At 39.2% G+C, this 17,729-nt stretch overlaps 1 protein-coding gene across 1 annotated transcript in view; it reads right to left on the bottom strand.

Moving 5' to 3' along the window:
- The window catches only part of PEPD (peptidase D), a 212,202-nt gene that overhangs the window by 44,028 nt on the left and 150,445 nt on the right, over window positions 1-17,729 (bottom strand). Inside the window, exon 12 of the mRNA XM_054048939.1 lies at window positions 448-596. Coding sequence (XP_053904914.1) covers window positions 448-596 — 149 coding nt within the window. The remainder of the gene's footprint in view (window positions 1-447; window positions 597-17,729) is intronic.

Genomic DNA, 17,729 nt, shown 5'->3' with positions numbered 1-17,729 from the left:
AAGTTTTCTATTTAATTAACATGGAACCTACAAAAACTAAAATGCTTGAAATAAACTTGCGTATTGCCCAGTTTTGAACCTTGCAATCCTCACTAAAATCCCCACAAAATGTTGCCAATTTAAATTGATATAACAACCACCACTGCTACCTTTAAGGTATTCAGAGAAAAATGAATATTAATTAATACAGAAATTTCTCAACGTATGTTATTTCCTGACAATACTGTGCTGGATGGGCAATATATATGATAATTTCTATGCTCCACTAATAGCCATTTAAACTTAGCAATAGGACTCTCACCATACAAATTTTATTTTTATTAAACTATGATCTGGTGATCAGTTTCTTGCTTTTTCCAACCCTTTGAGTCCCACCATAATTGTTTTGACAGCTTGAATGCTCCCATTAAGCTTGTCAATTTCTGTTGACATATAGCAATCTTTTACCTGGTTTGATTGCCTTCATTACAGCACGAGATGACTTAAGCACTGCTTCATAGATGGCCCTCTGGTCAGGAGTGAACTTTCCATTTGCTGGAAAAGTGCAGGTAATGTCAGAAGCATAGCAGTAATATTCTCCTCCCATGTCAAACAAGCTGAAAAGAAAGGGGGGGCGAAAATGTGAAAAATGAAATGCCAGAGTAGTAGTAGTAGTACAATAAACATACATTTCTTTACATTCCTGGTTTAAATAAAGCCAGATAAGGCCAAAATTATTATCACCTGAAAGCACTGTTCTGTGACCTAAGTGAAAGTTGGTAGTTGCACAGTATTTCCTTGTAGGCAGGTATCCACATCACAGAGAACATGAACAGGCAGGCACCCTTGCTGGGAATTTCAGCACAGGGTAAAAAGAATGAATGGGGATAAAGGCAGCTCCTTTAGAAAAAAGATTTAATAGATAGCAGGCAGCCACGGCAGCCTCTCAATTTATAGCTCCTCTGACAAAATGGGATTTTTTGGTGATTTTTTTATGAATCCTGTGTGCACCTCAGTTTCCCGCTGTACTTTGCAATGCTATCCAGTGGGGTGGTGGTAGAGAAGGGCTCTCAGGGCATCCCAAGAGACACGAGGGTGTGTGTTGCCTTGCTGTCTGGAATGTAATGAATGGGTTATTAAGGAACTGTCTGGAACCTGCTGAAACCAACCCATATCAATGCAGAAAAGGAAAAAGACAATGGGAAGCCACAATGACCAGATCATGTCCACCTACAATCAATGATCAAGAAGAAGGAGGTTTTCCCTTCACCTCTCAGCAGGGTAGCTAAACAGAGACCAGCTCGAACGAAAGGACTGAGAGGTGACAAGCAGGGTATAAAGAGGGGGCTTCTGGAAGAGGCTAGCTGCTCTCACCTGGGACTGACAAAGGGCTCAGAGAAGAACACTGCCTGAAATAAAATCCATTACAGCTTGGCTGGTGGATTGCTCTGGCTTGGCAGAATGGACTATGTCTTAGTGTTTATTTCTCTGTGCTAACATAAGGAATTCTGATTCTGTGTTCCAGTTGACTACTAAATCCTATTGCTTTAGAAATATTGCCTGGTGTCACTGCAAATACTTGATGAGGTAGATTGGTCCCTGAAGAATATAAATGTCTCTGACCAGCAGCTCACAGTGTGAAGCAGAAGTGTTTGTGCCCAGAGACTCAGTCTTGGAGGAGGTGAGGCTGCGTGGCCTACCCTGAAGGAAAAATGAGACCCTCTGCAGTCTGTATTACTGAAGGGATTCCTCCAAGAGACTGTTTAAAAGCTAGAGTGTAGCACCGATCCTATGGATCTGTGACAGCCCATATGATCAATTTTTCAGATGAAGAAACATCTACTTGTATCTCACTGAAAAGAAGCTAGGGCTTTCCAGGGAGGCCAGCCCCAAAACTTAATAGAGTATTGTTAATTAAACTATGGCCATTTGCATCTAATTGTCAAAATCTATTTCTTGTTTAAACTCAATTTCTCTGTTAAAGGTTGAATGACATTGCTCTGAACACGCATGTCCCTTTAGGACAAATTTGTCCAATAGGACTTTAAGAAACACATCTGCATTTTGAGATGAACCAACCAGAAGAGAGCATTTAATGCATCTTTCTGAATCAAAAAGACAGAAAACACTGGAGATTTTTCTTTTCTTTTTTAAGCATTTAATAGGAACAGTTTTACTGGGCCAATAAACCTTGCGCTGCCCTTTGAGAAACACATTTATTCCACATATGAATCAACCATTTACCATTTTAGGACTATATCTTAGCTGCCATAATTCTTGCTGATTTCTAAGTGGTACTCTGTGTCCTTGTGATAGCCAGATTACACATTTGCAATACTATGCCAGTACAAGCCTTTCTGATACGGCACTGCCTCAGTTTCAACAAACTCAAAATTCAGCAGCAAGGCTTATCACCCTCAATCATCATCCATGTAATGGGTGCTCTCTCACAATCAATATAAGACTTTGTATGGTCTTGACCCATAGCACTTGAATTATCTCCTCATTTCCCATGTAATGAGCCACAGTTGGATATCTGCTGATATATGTCTTCTCACTGCTCCTATGCAACAATTACTCTCTAACAATATGGATTTTAGAGCTTTTAGCTATTGTGTGTAAAGTTACTGAATTCTCTTTCCCCAGCAGTTCACAGTGGAGTCAATTAAACAAAATACATTTGTTCTATTTTGCTTTTTTTTCCCTTTTGTTTTAAAACTCAAATACTTTAATTTACATTATCTGTGCAATGCTGTGAGGTACCTTGATATAAAGAGCAATATGCAAGCTCTTTTATTATTATACAACCAAAGAAGAACATCTCTAGTTTCAACAAACATTCACCCAGTGGGCTTCAAGTGTTACACACTTGTTAAGTGTCTATAGCATCTCCTTCTGTAATAGCCAGAGCCCTGTATATTCCACAGCACAATGGGACCAGACTCTATAGCAAGCACCTTTAAAATCTGCAGCATTGTCAATTGATAGTATCTCCATGAAACAGAATAACCTTCATTCCAATTCCATTCCACCCCAAACATAGATCATCACTATGGCTCACAATTGAAAATACTCAGTCATGAAATATTTGTCAGTGATTATTTTCAGCAATTATTATTTTTGATGCTAGGTGGTTTTTTTGAGCTGTGTTCTCCACATGCTGGGGGAGAGAGGAAATTATAGTAGGCTCAGTGATTCGTCTTTTCAGCTCCCCATTCATTGGCTGCTGCTTTATCCTCTAGGCAGCCTACCTGCCTAGCCTGCATTCCTGGCTCCATGACCCTTTCCCTGGTTCTATAGAACAAGTGAAGGGAGAATGCACTGTAATATAAATTAATCAATTCTCCTTTGTGGAGAAAGTTACAGAAGAGGCCACTCGCAGGCAGGTCTCAGCAGGGCAGGGAGATAAAACAAAATATTGGATGCCCGTCCAATGCAATAAATGCATAATTTTGTTGTATCTTGGAAAAATGTCACATTCCATGGCCACACAATCCTGGAGGCCAAGGGATACTGGGTGACGTGACTGGGGCAGTTATCATCTATCATCCATCTTTCAGGAACTATGAAGGTTCAGGATGGACACTTATAACCTCAAAAATGTGAACTCTTTGCAATCATAACTATTAAAAACTTGTTTTTAAATGGATGCAGGGCTTCTGGAGCACAAGACATTTGCTGTAGAATTCATTCCCTTGCCAACATCCTTGATTTTGTGATCATGGAATAGAGAGAGCCCTGATCCACCAAACAAAAGAAAAAAAACATTTGAACATATTAAATTAAATTAGAATCAACTAAGTATTTGCCAGAATTAAATATGAATCTTTTAGGTGGAAAATGTACTTAAGAGTCATTAATGTACACTCTGAGGGTGAAACCTGGCCCCATTAAAGTCAATTTCAACATTTCCATGAAGTGGAAGACTCGGCACACCACTTCTGAAAGGTTGCCGACCCCTGGTTTAGCTGATATTCTGGCCAAAGAACTCCTGCTGACTTATGCTGCATCTCCACTAGGGGGCTTGTGGCTAGCTATAACCACGTAAGCTCTATAACTATAAATCAAGTTAAATATATTTGTACTAGAAGCCACTGACATAAATTAAAGTTTGTGCTTTGATATTCTGGTTCTATGAAAGTTGCTGTAAGGGAGGATATTTATTTTAATATTAATAATGTAAATAACTTGCTTTGTAATAACTTAATACATACATTATTTGACTAAATCTGCTCCATTCTTTTGTGACTATACAAAAAGCTGTAATAAAAATAATTTATAGAAAGATGATACTAGAGATACCAGATAAGGCCTATTTCAAATCACTCAAATGACTAAGAAGGTCACACCAGCATATCAGAAGGGAATAAACAAGTGCTGTGTGGGAAAGACATTACATACCCACTGCGACTGATATTATCAAATATGGAAAGCAAGTACATATTTGCCAGGGTCTCAAATCTTGTGGTTAGAGTATAGTGAAATAATTACAGTATGAGTTAGTACCAATCATAATCCTACTATTAACATCTATATTGAAATTCATAACATATGACAGATTGTGTGTTTTGGTTTGCATTCTACAATGCAACAGTTCTGGTCCTACAAAAGACAAAGTAAGTTTTGCCATTTGTAGGGGAAAATAACTATTAAAGGGTAATATTCAAAGGGAAAAAATGGTGCGTTCCCTTTGATTCTTTATGATGTATGGTTTTAAGTTTGTTTTCTGCTTGTTTTTTAATCCCAGAAATATCAGATCTTATTTTCACTGTTTCAGCTAATGGCCCCCAATGGAGGGCCACAGAAACGAAGCGAGAGCTCAGCTTTAATTGAAAAAATGGGAGTGCTGAATCATTAACAAAGATCTCTCCTGCTAAGAGTTTGTGAGATGTTTAAGTTAAATAGGTTTTAATGAAAAATAAGAGGTATGAGATTTTCAATAGTCTGACTACAAATCAATTGCTTATTTAAAAAAAAATTAAAATGTCATAATCCTACAAATTCTCCATTTGCATAGGAGGTTTTGAAGAAACAAGTAGAATTATACAAGCAAACTTACTTACAGTTTGTCTTTATGTATCAAATGAGCAAATACCCCATTTATTTTTTCTTTATAAGTCACCTTAAAACACTGAATCAGAACATAAATAGCCCAATTCTCTAGCTCACAGAGGACTATTTTGAGACCTTCACTTTTGAGATAACTAGGGACAGATGGCTATACCTTGTGTTAAAGTGCCTTGTGGCTAAGCCAATGAATATTCTATATCTCCAATTAATAAATGAATTATAATTTAACTTTAATACAATGGGTTAAAACTGAACAGTCATAATTACTACTTAATGTTATATTACAATAGTGCCCAAAGACCAATCAGGCACTGTACAAACATATACAAAGACGAGGTAAAATAGGTTTCAACAAAAAATAAGAGGCACAAGATTTTCCATAGTCTGACTAAAAATCAATTGCTCATTTAAAAAAAAAATTAAGATTAAAATGTCATAATCCTACTAATTCTCCACTTGCTGTACCCCAACAAGTTTACAGTCTAAATGCATAAATCAGACTGTAAATCCATGCTCTGTGTGGGCAAACCTCTGTGTCCATGCAGGACCCCATTGAAGTCAATGTTGCTTTGCCTGGATGCAAGGGTCCACCCATGTGGAGCCACTTGTAGGATCTGAGCATTGGAAATAAAACTCCGGTTTGGAAGATTCAGCTATGAGGATGTAGGCTCATGTTATTTAGGAAATTCTTGCATAGCTAATCATTAAATTATTCTGTGCATGTGTACATATATACAAACACATGATATTTTCTAGATTATACACATTAATTAAAATGTGAAATATATTTTTAAATATAAAATGTTTATTGAAGAATTAAAGTTGTAGAAGAGAAACCATTCCCACAACACAGAGTAAAGATAAGCAAATTTCACTATTATTTCACAAAATGGTAATTACATATGAGCTCAAACCAAAACCCAAGATCAGTAAAACCCACAACATTGCTGAAGCTGGATCTTATATTTATGGTTCAGGCTCATTTCTAAACAGCAGCAAACTAGACAGCATATACATAAAAGTGTTGGCAGATGGAGAAATTGTTTGATGTGATTATTAATATTGTTCTCAGTAAAAAGGTCCCATGTTCTTTAGGGTTGCATTCTAGATAGTACTGGATCCTGCGTGTGTGAATCAATCCCCAATTCAGAGGACAGAAACTAAACATTTAATTTTGTGAATGAAAGTTTTACCACTGACTTCAATGTGAGCAGCTAGGCCAACACTGTGTTCTTATTAAAAACCTACCTACCAACTATCTGAACTTTGCATTGTCTCATACATTCAACCTTGTAACAATTTTAGAGCCTGAGCAGAAATTGATGTGATTATTAATATTGTTCTCAGTAAAAAGGTCCCATGTTCTTTAGGGTTGCATTCTAGATAGTACTGGATCCTGAGTGTGTGAATCAATCCCCAATTCAGAGGACAGAAACTAAACATTTAATTTTGTGAAATTCAAATTTTCATAGTACTTGGGATTTTCAAAGACGCTCAACATTGGCCTAATTCTGCTCACATTGAAGTCAATGAAAGTTTTACCACTGACTTCAATGTGAGCAGCTAGGCCAACACTGTGTTCTTATTAAAAACCTACCTACCAACTATCTGAACTTTGCATTGTCTCATACATTCAACCTTGTAACAATTTTAGAGCCTGAGCAGAAATTATTTCCCCTCTAGTCACATAGATTTTCTGCATTTTTTGGTGATTTATTCTTATATTTTTACCACCTATTAGATCTTACGTGATAACAGATGTTTGACCAGTTACAAATCTTTCATAAAGAAATAAAATTCTTGCTTTGAAAGAGGAAAGCATTCAAGTACTTATCCTTATGTATCAAGTACTTTTAATGTATTAGGATTAATTATCCTCCAGTTTGTGATATATAAAGCTGTAATGTTGCTAAGGAAAGGCTGCCCTGACTCAGTATAATTACAATTCCAGAGGCATTCCATAATTTCCATAGATTAATAGGTTTCAATAAAGGCAATTAGGATTTAAATACACCACAATCAAAATAGCCAAAATCTTAAGGTTTTTTTTTTTTGTTTTTTTTTTTTAAACATTACTGTCATCATAGAAATTTTCTGGGTTTCTTAAACCAATTATAATTACAATCACCAAACAATATTAATAAGGAAGGCTGGCTTTCTAAGATGTTTGGGTTACTGCAGAACTGAGTAATGGAAGAATCACCAAGTAGATGCTACACAGGAATGAAAGTTACAGACCAGGCACTACCATTTGAGTAGGCTCTTGGGTTCTGGATAGCCAAGTCATGCAGTGTACGTCACAGTTATTTCCTTAATTGCTCACACCTACTTGGGAGGGCTGATGGCCTGATCAGACTTCAGCCAGTCTGTTGCAGGGACACCAGCAGCCTCCCCTTGTATGAGGGCTAAGGGCTGGAAAAGACACAGAGCTGTCTGCCTGCTGAACAAGATGTTAGACACCCCAACCCTTCTTTTTCCAGCTTCCTTAAAGTATGCTTCCCCATAAGTCCACTTCCAACCCATTTACCAGGGAATTGTATTTCCTCAGTAACAAGCACCTGCACCAAGATCTGCCACACCTGCCACCTACTAAGTTGCGACATCTCAACCTAACCACCAGGTCCATGACCTGCTATGAAGAAGATGAAAAAACCCAGCCTGCCTTGGCCAATCTGGAGGTGAGGGAAACATTTCTTCCCAGCCCCAAAAGAAAAAAGGCAACTAATGCCAGCCATAGCAGATCATAAAACTCAGTCCTGTTCTGGGTTGAGGATAGTTGCTGCTGATCTGAGAGAGAGATATCCTTCTGGAATGCATGAATGGCGGATCAATGCCTCCACCTGGTTTGGCCATTTCCTGTCCCCCCCCTCCTGGCCTCCATTCAGGTGTGTCCCTGTTTCTCCTCCCTTAGACCCCAAATGCAGGAAGGATCCTTAAGGGAGTATCATCCTCTTTTTTCCTGCTACCCAGGAAAAAAATCAGCACATTCAGTTGTGACAGAGCACACTGACCAGAGACTTTAAAAGCTATATTTTCAGACAGACACATGACTGCCCATTAAATATGTGCAACTACTGCGACTGTGTGTATGAATGCAGTATATTTACTGTTACTAAATGCGGCAATTGCATAAACACACTAGATCAGTGGTGGGCAACCTGCGGGCCGCATGCGGTCCATCAGGGTAAGCTGATTGCAGGCTGCCTGGGAACAGCAAAACGCGGCCACTGGGAGTTGCCGGGGGCCGTGCCTGCGGACGGTCAATGACTGCAAAATGTCTCGTGGCCCGCAATCAGCTTACCCTGATGGGCTGCATGTGGCCCGCAGGTTGCTCACCACTGCACTAGATGCACAACTGTATGCCTATCATATTTAGCCTAGAGGACTTCTTGATCTACAATTTATTTTTAATAGTTTAATGCACAGTAACAAATGTAACAACACACCATACATTTAGTGTTCTGCATTTTCAGTTTTTATTTGGAAAAAAAAAAAAGTGTGTGTGGGGGGGAATTTTTCAGTGTTTATTTTCCAAACATTAAAACCAGGATGAAATCAGGTTAAAAATAAAATCGAGGGGCGGAAAAAGAAAACCAAAAAGCTTTTGTAATATGCACATTTTACAATAGTATAATTGAAACTTTTTTTTAAATGTACAAAGATATGCATTCTCTCTCTCTCTCAGAGAGTAGTAGTAGTTTTTCCAGAAATCCTGGTTTGCATATGCTCACATAATTTTCTTCAAAATATCCTCACTCATGTTGAGCCTTTTGCGGTCTTGGAGGTAGTCCAATTTTGAAATATGTGTTCTGCATCAATAGATCCAGTGGATACACTCAAAGCTCACTCTGCCACTTTGCTGAAGTTGGGAAGTGTGTCTTTAGGACTGTTCCACAGTTTTGCATTTCCAGGGTTATGCAAGTTCATGTAAGTAGGAAATTCCCTTTTCATCTTTAGTGGCAAATGGTTGAAACGCTTTCTAATAACGGTCATATTCTACTGCAAAATTCACCTTGAGGAAGGGGTGCAACACCTGAATGACATTCCAAAAAGAATCTTTGGTACCAAACACTTCGGGGTTCAGATTACAGGCCACAGTCATCTCCCATTTCTTGCTGAGCATTGTGTTGAAAATTTTGAATGCTTTTTTGGTTCTCTCATGTTCTGGCGTCGGAATGATTTCCAGAAACAGCTGGGTTTTTTTTTCATATGTTTCTCCTGCAGTTTTCGTGCTCAATTCAGCTGAGATTTTGGTTGTCAAGATCCAGTAAACATTTGTATTGGCAAATGTGTTGGCAGTAGTCAGAGAAAACTCCAGTGTTTTCTGTGTACAGGGCCAGCTCCAGGCACCAGCTTAACAAGCAGGTGCTTGGGGCGGCCAAGGGAGAGGGGCGGCACCTGCGGCAATTCAGGGGCGGCAGGTCCCTCACTCCCTCTAGGAGCGAAGGACCTGCCGCTGAGCTGCTGCCGCCAATCACGGCTTCCCCCCCACCCCCAATTGCCGCTGCCGATCGGGCAGCAGAAATGCTGGAGCCGGCCCGTCTGTGTATAACACAGTGATTCCAAGTTTTTAACAATGAACACTACCTTGGTACGCAAAATCTGGCGATCATTTTGGTTATTTGCCAGGCTCTTCAAAGTTTCTGCTTTAGAACCAACAAACTTAGGATGATATAGGAGAGGCATTACCACAGTCTATGCATTATATTTACGACAGGCAGCAAAGTACAAGCTCATTTACTGATGTGGCACAACAGGAGTAGGTAATCAACACTCTGCACTCATCTCGCACCGTGTAAAACAATGCCTTCAACTTGTTTACATGCTTGAAAACAGCCCTGAATCAAACGATGCAAGATTTCACGTCTTTCATTTCTTCTGTAGCAGTAGCTGCTAACAGTGCAACATTAATCAGATGAGCAGGACTGGTAATATGTAGTAGCTCCAGTTTCTGATTGAGTTTAATCTCTTGTGCAAATTTAGCCATGTAGGAAGCAGAATCTGTGTTATGGAAACGTTTCCCCAAATTGGTTGGTACATCTCAAACATGTCAGTTAAAAATCAGACTAGACACCACATTTCCATCAATTCGTTCCATCAGTTTAGATACTACAGCACCGTAATTTTCGTTCAGATACTTCTGAATGAGGTTGTCTGCATTAGGAAGGGTTTTTGCTGCTGGACAGTATAGTCGCACAGTCACCAATAGGCTCCTCTGCAATTAACAGCAGCTGTCCAGTGAAACAAAGAGCACTCACAAATTCATTGACACAATCATGATTGTGTCCTCTCTTTTATTAAAGCCCTGGTGAAAGCTCCTGATACTGACTGTTTATCCTGAAGCTCACTTTCTTCTCTAACCTTCTTGTGTTGCTTGCTTTTGACACACTCCTCTATTTTACCAGCGTGAGCACTGACTGCAGCGCTGCAGTACTTGCAGTGCAATGCATCCTCTTCACTCCCGTCTTTACTTTCCTTGAAAATTTCTAAGCACCGATTTTCTTGTTAGTATTCAGGCACAGATTTGCATTTTTGCCCCATGCTTTTTACCTTATCTATCTGTAACCCGCAAGGACCTTACCTAGGTTCCTGGGGCTGTGTGTGCTTGTAGTTCAGGCAGAGGCACACTGTCCCTGATAGGGAGGGGGAGCCAAGGGTAGACTCAGAGTCTGCTAGGCAACCCAGAGGGAGAGAGGAGAGACACTATGTAGAACAGAGGCCTCTGTGGGTTTGGGGAAGGATTGCAGGCATGCCTGCTCAGAGGAGGGTGCAGAATCAAATGATCAACAAGGAGAAGCCTGTTAAGAAGAGCTAGCCTGACCAATGGGGAGTGAGATGCTCTATCCTGGGAGTCCTGGAAGGGACAGAAGCAATTTTGGGGATAGTCTGGAACCAGCTACAGAAAGGGCAGAACTGGCTGTGTGGGGATCCAGAAGAACCCAGGCCTGCCCATCCAAACCAGTAAGGAGAGTGGCCCTAAAGGAGGTAACCAGGTGAAGAGGGCACCCTACATATCTTTATCTGTGGAAGATTGATTGTTTAAGTTCAGCGCTCCCACTACTAAACGGACACAAAGAAATAGGCGGGCAGTGTCTCCTTGTGATATTAACGTTGTTTGATTTTCTGACCTCCACTGAGTGTGAATTTTGTGTTTTCCACTGTGGAACTGCTTCAGTTTCAGAGTTGCAGGACACAACAATCAGGTAAAGCTATAGTGTTTAAAAAAATAATACCCCAAACAATACTGAGTGGATTGATAAACAGGTGTAAATCAGTAAAAGCTGAGCCCCTTTTATAATAATAATTAAAAAAAACAGTAATTTACCAGTGAAAAATCAGTAAAAACTGAAAATGTGGAACACTACATATATTGCATGCTACAAGTCCCTAAAAAATTGTGATTCTTCACTGAAGAAAAATATACACAGTATATTTCTATTATCTATGTATCTTGTTCACTGCACATTTTCTGCAACATGAAGATATATTTTCCACATTTTTTCCTCAGAATTGTCTAACCTTGGAAGAATAGCCAACCAACAAAATTACTAGCATCACTTTCCCATTTTCCCTTCCTTGTGGTTCTAGTCCACATGCATGTACTTTATAATTTTCCTTCCCTCACACATTGCAAAATACTGTAAACATTATTAACTAAAGCTGGACAATGCAAAGTATGAGAAAAAGCAGATAACCTTTCAGGTGCTTTACTGACAGACTGAATTGCTATGTATCAGCAGTGTAATGTTAGCCAATAAGGTCAAACAAAAGGTAGGCTGCCTTTTACATCTGTTCTAGAAGTAACCTTCAAAAATCACTAACTACTCAGTGGTTTGAGCATTGGCCTGCTAAACCCAGGGTTGTGAGTTCAATCCTTGAGGGGGCCATTTGGGGATTTAGTTGGGGATTGGTCCTGCTTTGAGCAGGGGGTTGGACTAGATGACCTCCTGAGGTCCCTTCCAACCCTGATATTCTACATTTCACTTCTTTTTTTCACAGGCAAAAAGCCTGATCTCACAATTTAAAATTACTTTGAACATAAAAGAGCAAAAGTGGCACAGCATGTGGCTTATTCCATAATCTTGTGATTGTGTTAGAAATAAATGCAGAAAGGAACTAATAGATATTCCTCTCTCTTATATGAAACCTTTCAGTTATTCAGTGGAAGTTTGGAAGGTCCTAGGTTCAGTTGCTAAGCACTAATCTGCACTCTCCATTTACTACATAGGTTAGGTTCCATGCTAATATTTAATATAATTTAGGGACCTTGGAAATAATTTCAAAAACACCTAAGTCCATTGATGTTCAATGGAATTTTAGGCATCCAAGTCACTCACATGCTTTTGAAAGGAATACCTGTTACTATGGGCCAGATCCTCCTCACCCTACCCATCAGAATCACATTGGGACTACTGGGTGAATAAGATGAACAGGATGTGGTCCTATTACTTTCACAGCACACTGTATGGTAAAAGGTAACTTTAGAGTTATATTTTTGGCTTTAAAAATCTAGAAAAATATTTGTGGTTTGTTAACACTGATTAAGAGTCTTCAATACTGAAGGATCCCAGTGCACTTTACTTATCAGTTTAAATTTGTAAAATATGAGGTGTAAATGACCAGGTTTATTTTCTCCATATATAGGCATAAAGTCACTGCATGAGATGATTTGTTAAATGAAAGAACCATCTCTTTCTAATGTTATGTCAAACTGCCACCTTACTTTACAGATTTACTTTCTGTGTGTGGTCAAAATTAAAGTCAGATCTCTTCTTTAGTGTGGTGCAGGATCCACCTACTTACTATCTTTACACACAGTGAGGGCTCTCTAACAGTGGAGAGTCTTTCTGTCTTTCTGTTCCCTTTGCATGATTCAAGTAGGTCAGAACATGGGGTGAAGGATATTCGATTGAACACTGGTAATGGAATATTGAGCCTTTCACTTCTAAACTGGTTGTTCAAAGCAGGTCAATTCAATAGTGACTAGGTCCATGGTCTATACAGGGAATGCAGTTATGTATCCAGAAAATGGCTGCATAATTAACCTTTGTCACATAAATCTACTTGTGCTACATATATTCACAAAATGCTGCCACCGTGCACTCTTGTACTTCTCCACCTGCTGTCTTCCTCCTTGTCTGGTTGCTTTGTGTTTTCACCAGATGAGAGAGTTCAATCAATTTCCTGCGCTGGTTCCCATGCTGCTGCCCTTCAAAGGAAGCAGTGAGAGACTGTCCAAGCCTCAGATAGCTTTGCCAGCCTGCCACAACTCTCAGTGGTGGTGATGGAGGATCTCTCACACCATGGAGCTTTACAGTCTGTACAAAGTTAAAGCATGGCATGCATAAAGTGAGGCATGCAGAACTTTCTGGCTACTTAAGACCTTGCAGGAGAGAAGACTGTATGGTCCACTGAGGAAATAGGTGACAGGGTACAAGGGCAGCTGGCTGTGGAAGGGGTCTCAGTATTTTTTTTTATAGGGACATTGGGAGGCGTGCAGGAGAGCTACGGAGCTCTGACTGGCAAACAGCTTCCCCGGGGACACAGTTCCTAAACTGTTTAGGAGTGGGGTTCCCTCTCACAGGAGTGGAGAAGGTGTGGACTCACTGGAGCAGGGGCAGCAGCACTTGATGGGTACAGAGAGATTTGTAGAAATGGGCACAATGCAAAGCTTCTAAGCTGCTGGAGCAATCTGCCCTTTCCATCATCCTGGCATGGAAGAAAACAGTCTCCAAAGACAGCAGCAGCATGGGACCTCCCTCTTTCTCCCATATTCATTGGAATTAAATATGAATTTTGGAAGTTAAGCCCTGTTCATCTCATGGGGCATGAATTCTAAACCTCATTCAGTTGGATGCTAAAAGCTGCTTCAACAAATACCCCTCTGCTCTGGTAACAGCCTATATACACTTTCTGATTCCCTTCACACAAGCGTCAGAGAGATTGCACTTGGGTTCTGCCTTGTTTTAAATGTTTGCCTTTTGTGAAAATCTCAGAAAATAAAAAGCAGCAATAAAAAAAAACCAAAAAAAACCAAGTCTTGACACTCTGGTAAAGCCCTATGCGCTACCATTGGGGAAGCTTTGTACTGGTGGCAAATCATGAGTCCTAACTTTCTCAGTATAGATGCAGCCAAAGGCACCTTGGTTAGCTTGTGCACAGCTGCCATCTGCTATGGAAGCCAGTCTCCCCTTCTGAGAAAGCCTTTTCATTCTCCATGACTCATTGAGTTTTTGCAGGGAGATGGCCAGCTCAATACAAGGAATGCAATGGCCCAAATAAAGAGCAGGGAGTTACTGCTAGAGTCTCTAAGTGCTTGGGGTTGCTGGGCAAGAGGGACTGAGGCAACAGTGGCTGCACTGGAAGCTGCAGAAGAAGAGTGTCAGTGTTCTATTCCAGCATCTCTGCTATTGAGAATATTCATGAGGTCAGGAAAATTTTAGGGAAAGTTCCTGGAAGAGATTACCTCCCTTACAAGTCTACCAGTTTGCTGAATCAGTGTGTTTTCTGCCTCTGGTACTGCTCAATAGGCTATAGCTATGAAGATCTTTAACAGAAGCAGTTCTCTCCTGAAGGAAAATCAGGCCTGCCTTGCCCTTTGTGCTTTCCTAAGAGTGGTTGCAACTCTAGCTTGTCATCTGCTTGAGACCTCCATCTCAAAACAGAAGATTTGGAAGCATCATTGTAACACCTTTCTTTTTGCAGAGGCAAGGGTGAGAATGTCACAGCAGCAGAAGGCAGATGAAAAAGAGTGCAACCCTGTAAATTGTTTGCAGCTGGCTGCCTCTCCATCACGCTCAGGGAGGGAACACCCCATTGGTTCTGACCTGGTGAGGTGAAGGCTAGAGAATGCCAGCACAAAGTAAATGATTCACATACAGTTATACACAGGAACCAAAGTTTTACATCTAATTTTATAACAGACGCCTAATAAATGCAACTATTTCCAGAGGTACTGGACACCCACAGCTCCTGCTGAGCTGTGCCCATTCAGTACCTTTAAAGTCAGCCCACAGTTATTTAGGTGCTAAAATTTCCATTTAGATGCTTAACTTTCAGCACCAAAGATTGTGTGCGCTAAACAAATATTGGAGCTTAGAGAAATAGGTGAAATGTCAGACCTTTGTTGATTTTACTGTAAATACTCTCAAGCTCTCATATATGTAAAAGGTCAGTGCTTCCCACTTTTGTCATGGATAAAACTGAGTCAGCATCAGACAGTGAACAAAGCAATACTTCATTTCAGAAACATCTCATGATTTTTCTTGGCTTTGAAGCAGGCAACCTTAGAGTTACTTAACCCTGTCATTTTCCAAATTAATCCATTATTCAGACACTTCACAATACTATACATGCTGTAAGAAGACAAAGCCAAGAGTTGCCAGTCTTCCTACTTACAGGGCCAAATGTGCAAGCCAAATGTGCAGCAATCAAGACAGTAGGCAGTAATTTAGAACAGCAGTGCCTGAATGTTCATGAGCCACGAGTGTATTGCCAGTGACAGGAAAGCACATTTTTATCTGTTGGGAAACAAGGTCTATTCTTCATGGCAGCACCTCAAGAGGATAATATGCCACTGCAATTGGGAAACATTCTTGCCTTTGAACGGCTCAATGGTGCCATTTAGGGGCAGTGTAGAATTGTATCCCTTTAGAGGGAGCACTGGAAGTCATCTGGCCTTGGAAAGCATGCCTCAGGGAGAAAGCCTTCTGGAGCTCCCAGGTGCACAGAGGCTGCATACCTGCTACTGCACCTTTTGGGTGATGACTGCTCCTGGGTAACAGAGTTGAAGCAGTCCCTCAACTGCCCTGAGTGTAGAGACTGGGACTGGACTTATCCATGGTCTTTATGCAGGGCATTCAAGGGATGGGCTGGAGGCTCCCTGTACTCTTCCTCTGAACTGTGCACCTGTTTAAGAGCCAGAATGAATTTGCCCCTGCATTTGTATTCTTCTGTATCTTTGCACTCCAAGGCTACTGTGAGTTAACTTCTGATACCAAGAAAAGAGAGAGGGCTTTAGGAAGCAGATTTTCTACTGAAATGCCATATAAGCACTAATCTTTTTGAGAGAATATTTCAAACATGATTTGTCTATATGTGATTATAATACAGAAAGTCACTTGATTTTTGTGGGTGTTATTTCTTATTATGCTAAATAATATATTTTAAAATAGGAAATATTAAATTCAACTGTCATTCAGTAAAACATGAGACCTAGTCCTGCTGATCTTATTCAACCAAACTCCCAATGACACCAGGCCGACGATATGCAAAGCAACACTCCAGTCTTACTTACAGAGTACCAAACAAAATCTAAGAGTCCATAAAAATCTAGAAAATAAAACTAATTTTCTGAATGTGATAAAAAAGGAGAAATAAATTAACATGGTGTTCTAAGGAGAAAGTTAAATTAAAAGACTAAAATACAGCACTTAAATGAAAACTGAAATATTTTTACAATAAAAAGCACATTGTTGCTATTGACCTTTGCTTTGGTTTAGAATGCTTGTACATTTCAAGCAGAATTCAAACTTGGAATGTGGATTATCCAGTATGAACAGAAAATGTGTTCAATTAGAGAAGGAAATAAATTCAATAAAAGGCTTACTAAATACATTTTTCTATTTTTAATCAAGTTCAGAATTAACATAAAATTAACCATGCATATACCATAAGAAAAAAATTAACTAATTTTTTCTAAAAATGTAAACTAACTGCAGATGACTGAATAAAATTTAAGGATGATTTTTTAAGAAATGGACAGCCTGTTGCTTCTGCAGTCTACCATTAAAAAAATAGTTACCAATTTAATTCCTTACATTACTTCTAAGAAACACAACAGTAACAGAGAAATTAACAAAATGTTTCCAAACTGCATCAGATTAAAAAATTTAAAAAGTCTATCAGTTTTGTAAATCATTAGTACACTGAACCTCAAAATCCATAAAAACGCACAAAGCCAAATGAAAATGCTTAGCTTAGCCATATCAAACAGCTCAGGTTTTACAGTTGATATGTTAATGTCTTGGGATATTTACAGGCCTTAATTTTTAAAAAATAAATATAGAAGAATAAAATAACTATCATAAAATAAGCTGTTTTAATATCAGACAATTAAAGCAGTCTTGGGGAAAACTGTATTTTTTCATACAAAAAGATTGGACTCAGTTCTCACTTTTTAATGCAACATCGCCCCCATCTGGACAAAATCATTTTTGGTGAGCAGTGTTTGGTGTTAAGTGTTGCAGCACTAACAATAAAAAGCAGCAGTTTTTCTAAAACAGAATTAAAAATACATGACAAACAATTTTACCTATTCTTTTGTTTAATATATCTGTTTTAAAAGTTCATCTGATACTTTAATAGATGAAGATTTTAAACAAACGCTTTCAATATTTTATACTAAAGAAATAAATGTTAGCTGTTTGGTGCTCATGAAAAGCCCCAGTGTAATGAAGAGAGAGAAAGTGTGAGAGAGTTTTCTCCTCATTCCCACAAATAAATAGTGTGTGATTTTCAGCACATTATAATAAAAATAATTTAGTTATGGAGACTATTCTGAGGTATTTCAAATTCAATAAATCCAGAATTTAAGGCATTATGGCATTGCTTTTAATATTAAAAACCAATATTATGCTCTTAGATCAAAGAAGGAAATATGATAACTAAGCAATTATAGA

The sequence above is a fragment of the Malaclemys terrapin genome, chromosome 14 (genome assembly GCF_027887155.1).
Source record: "Malaclemys terrapin pileata isolate rMalTer1 chromosome 14, rMalTer1.hap1, whole genome shotgun sequence".
Classification (NCBI taxonomy): Eukaryota; Metazoa; Chordata; order Testudines; family Emydidae; genus Malaclemys; species Malaclemys terrapin.
This window is presented reverse-complemented; position numbering and strand designations above follow the sequence as displayed.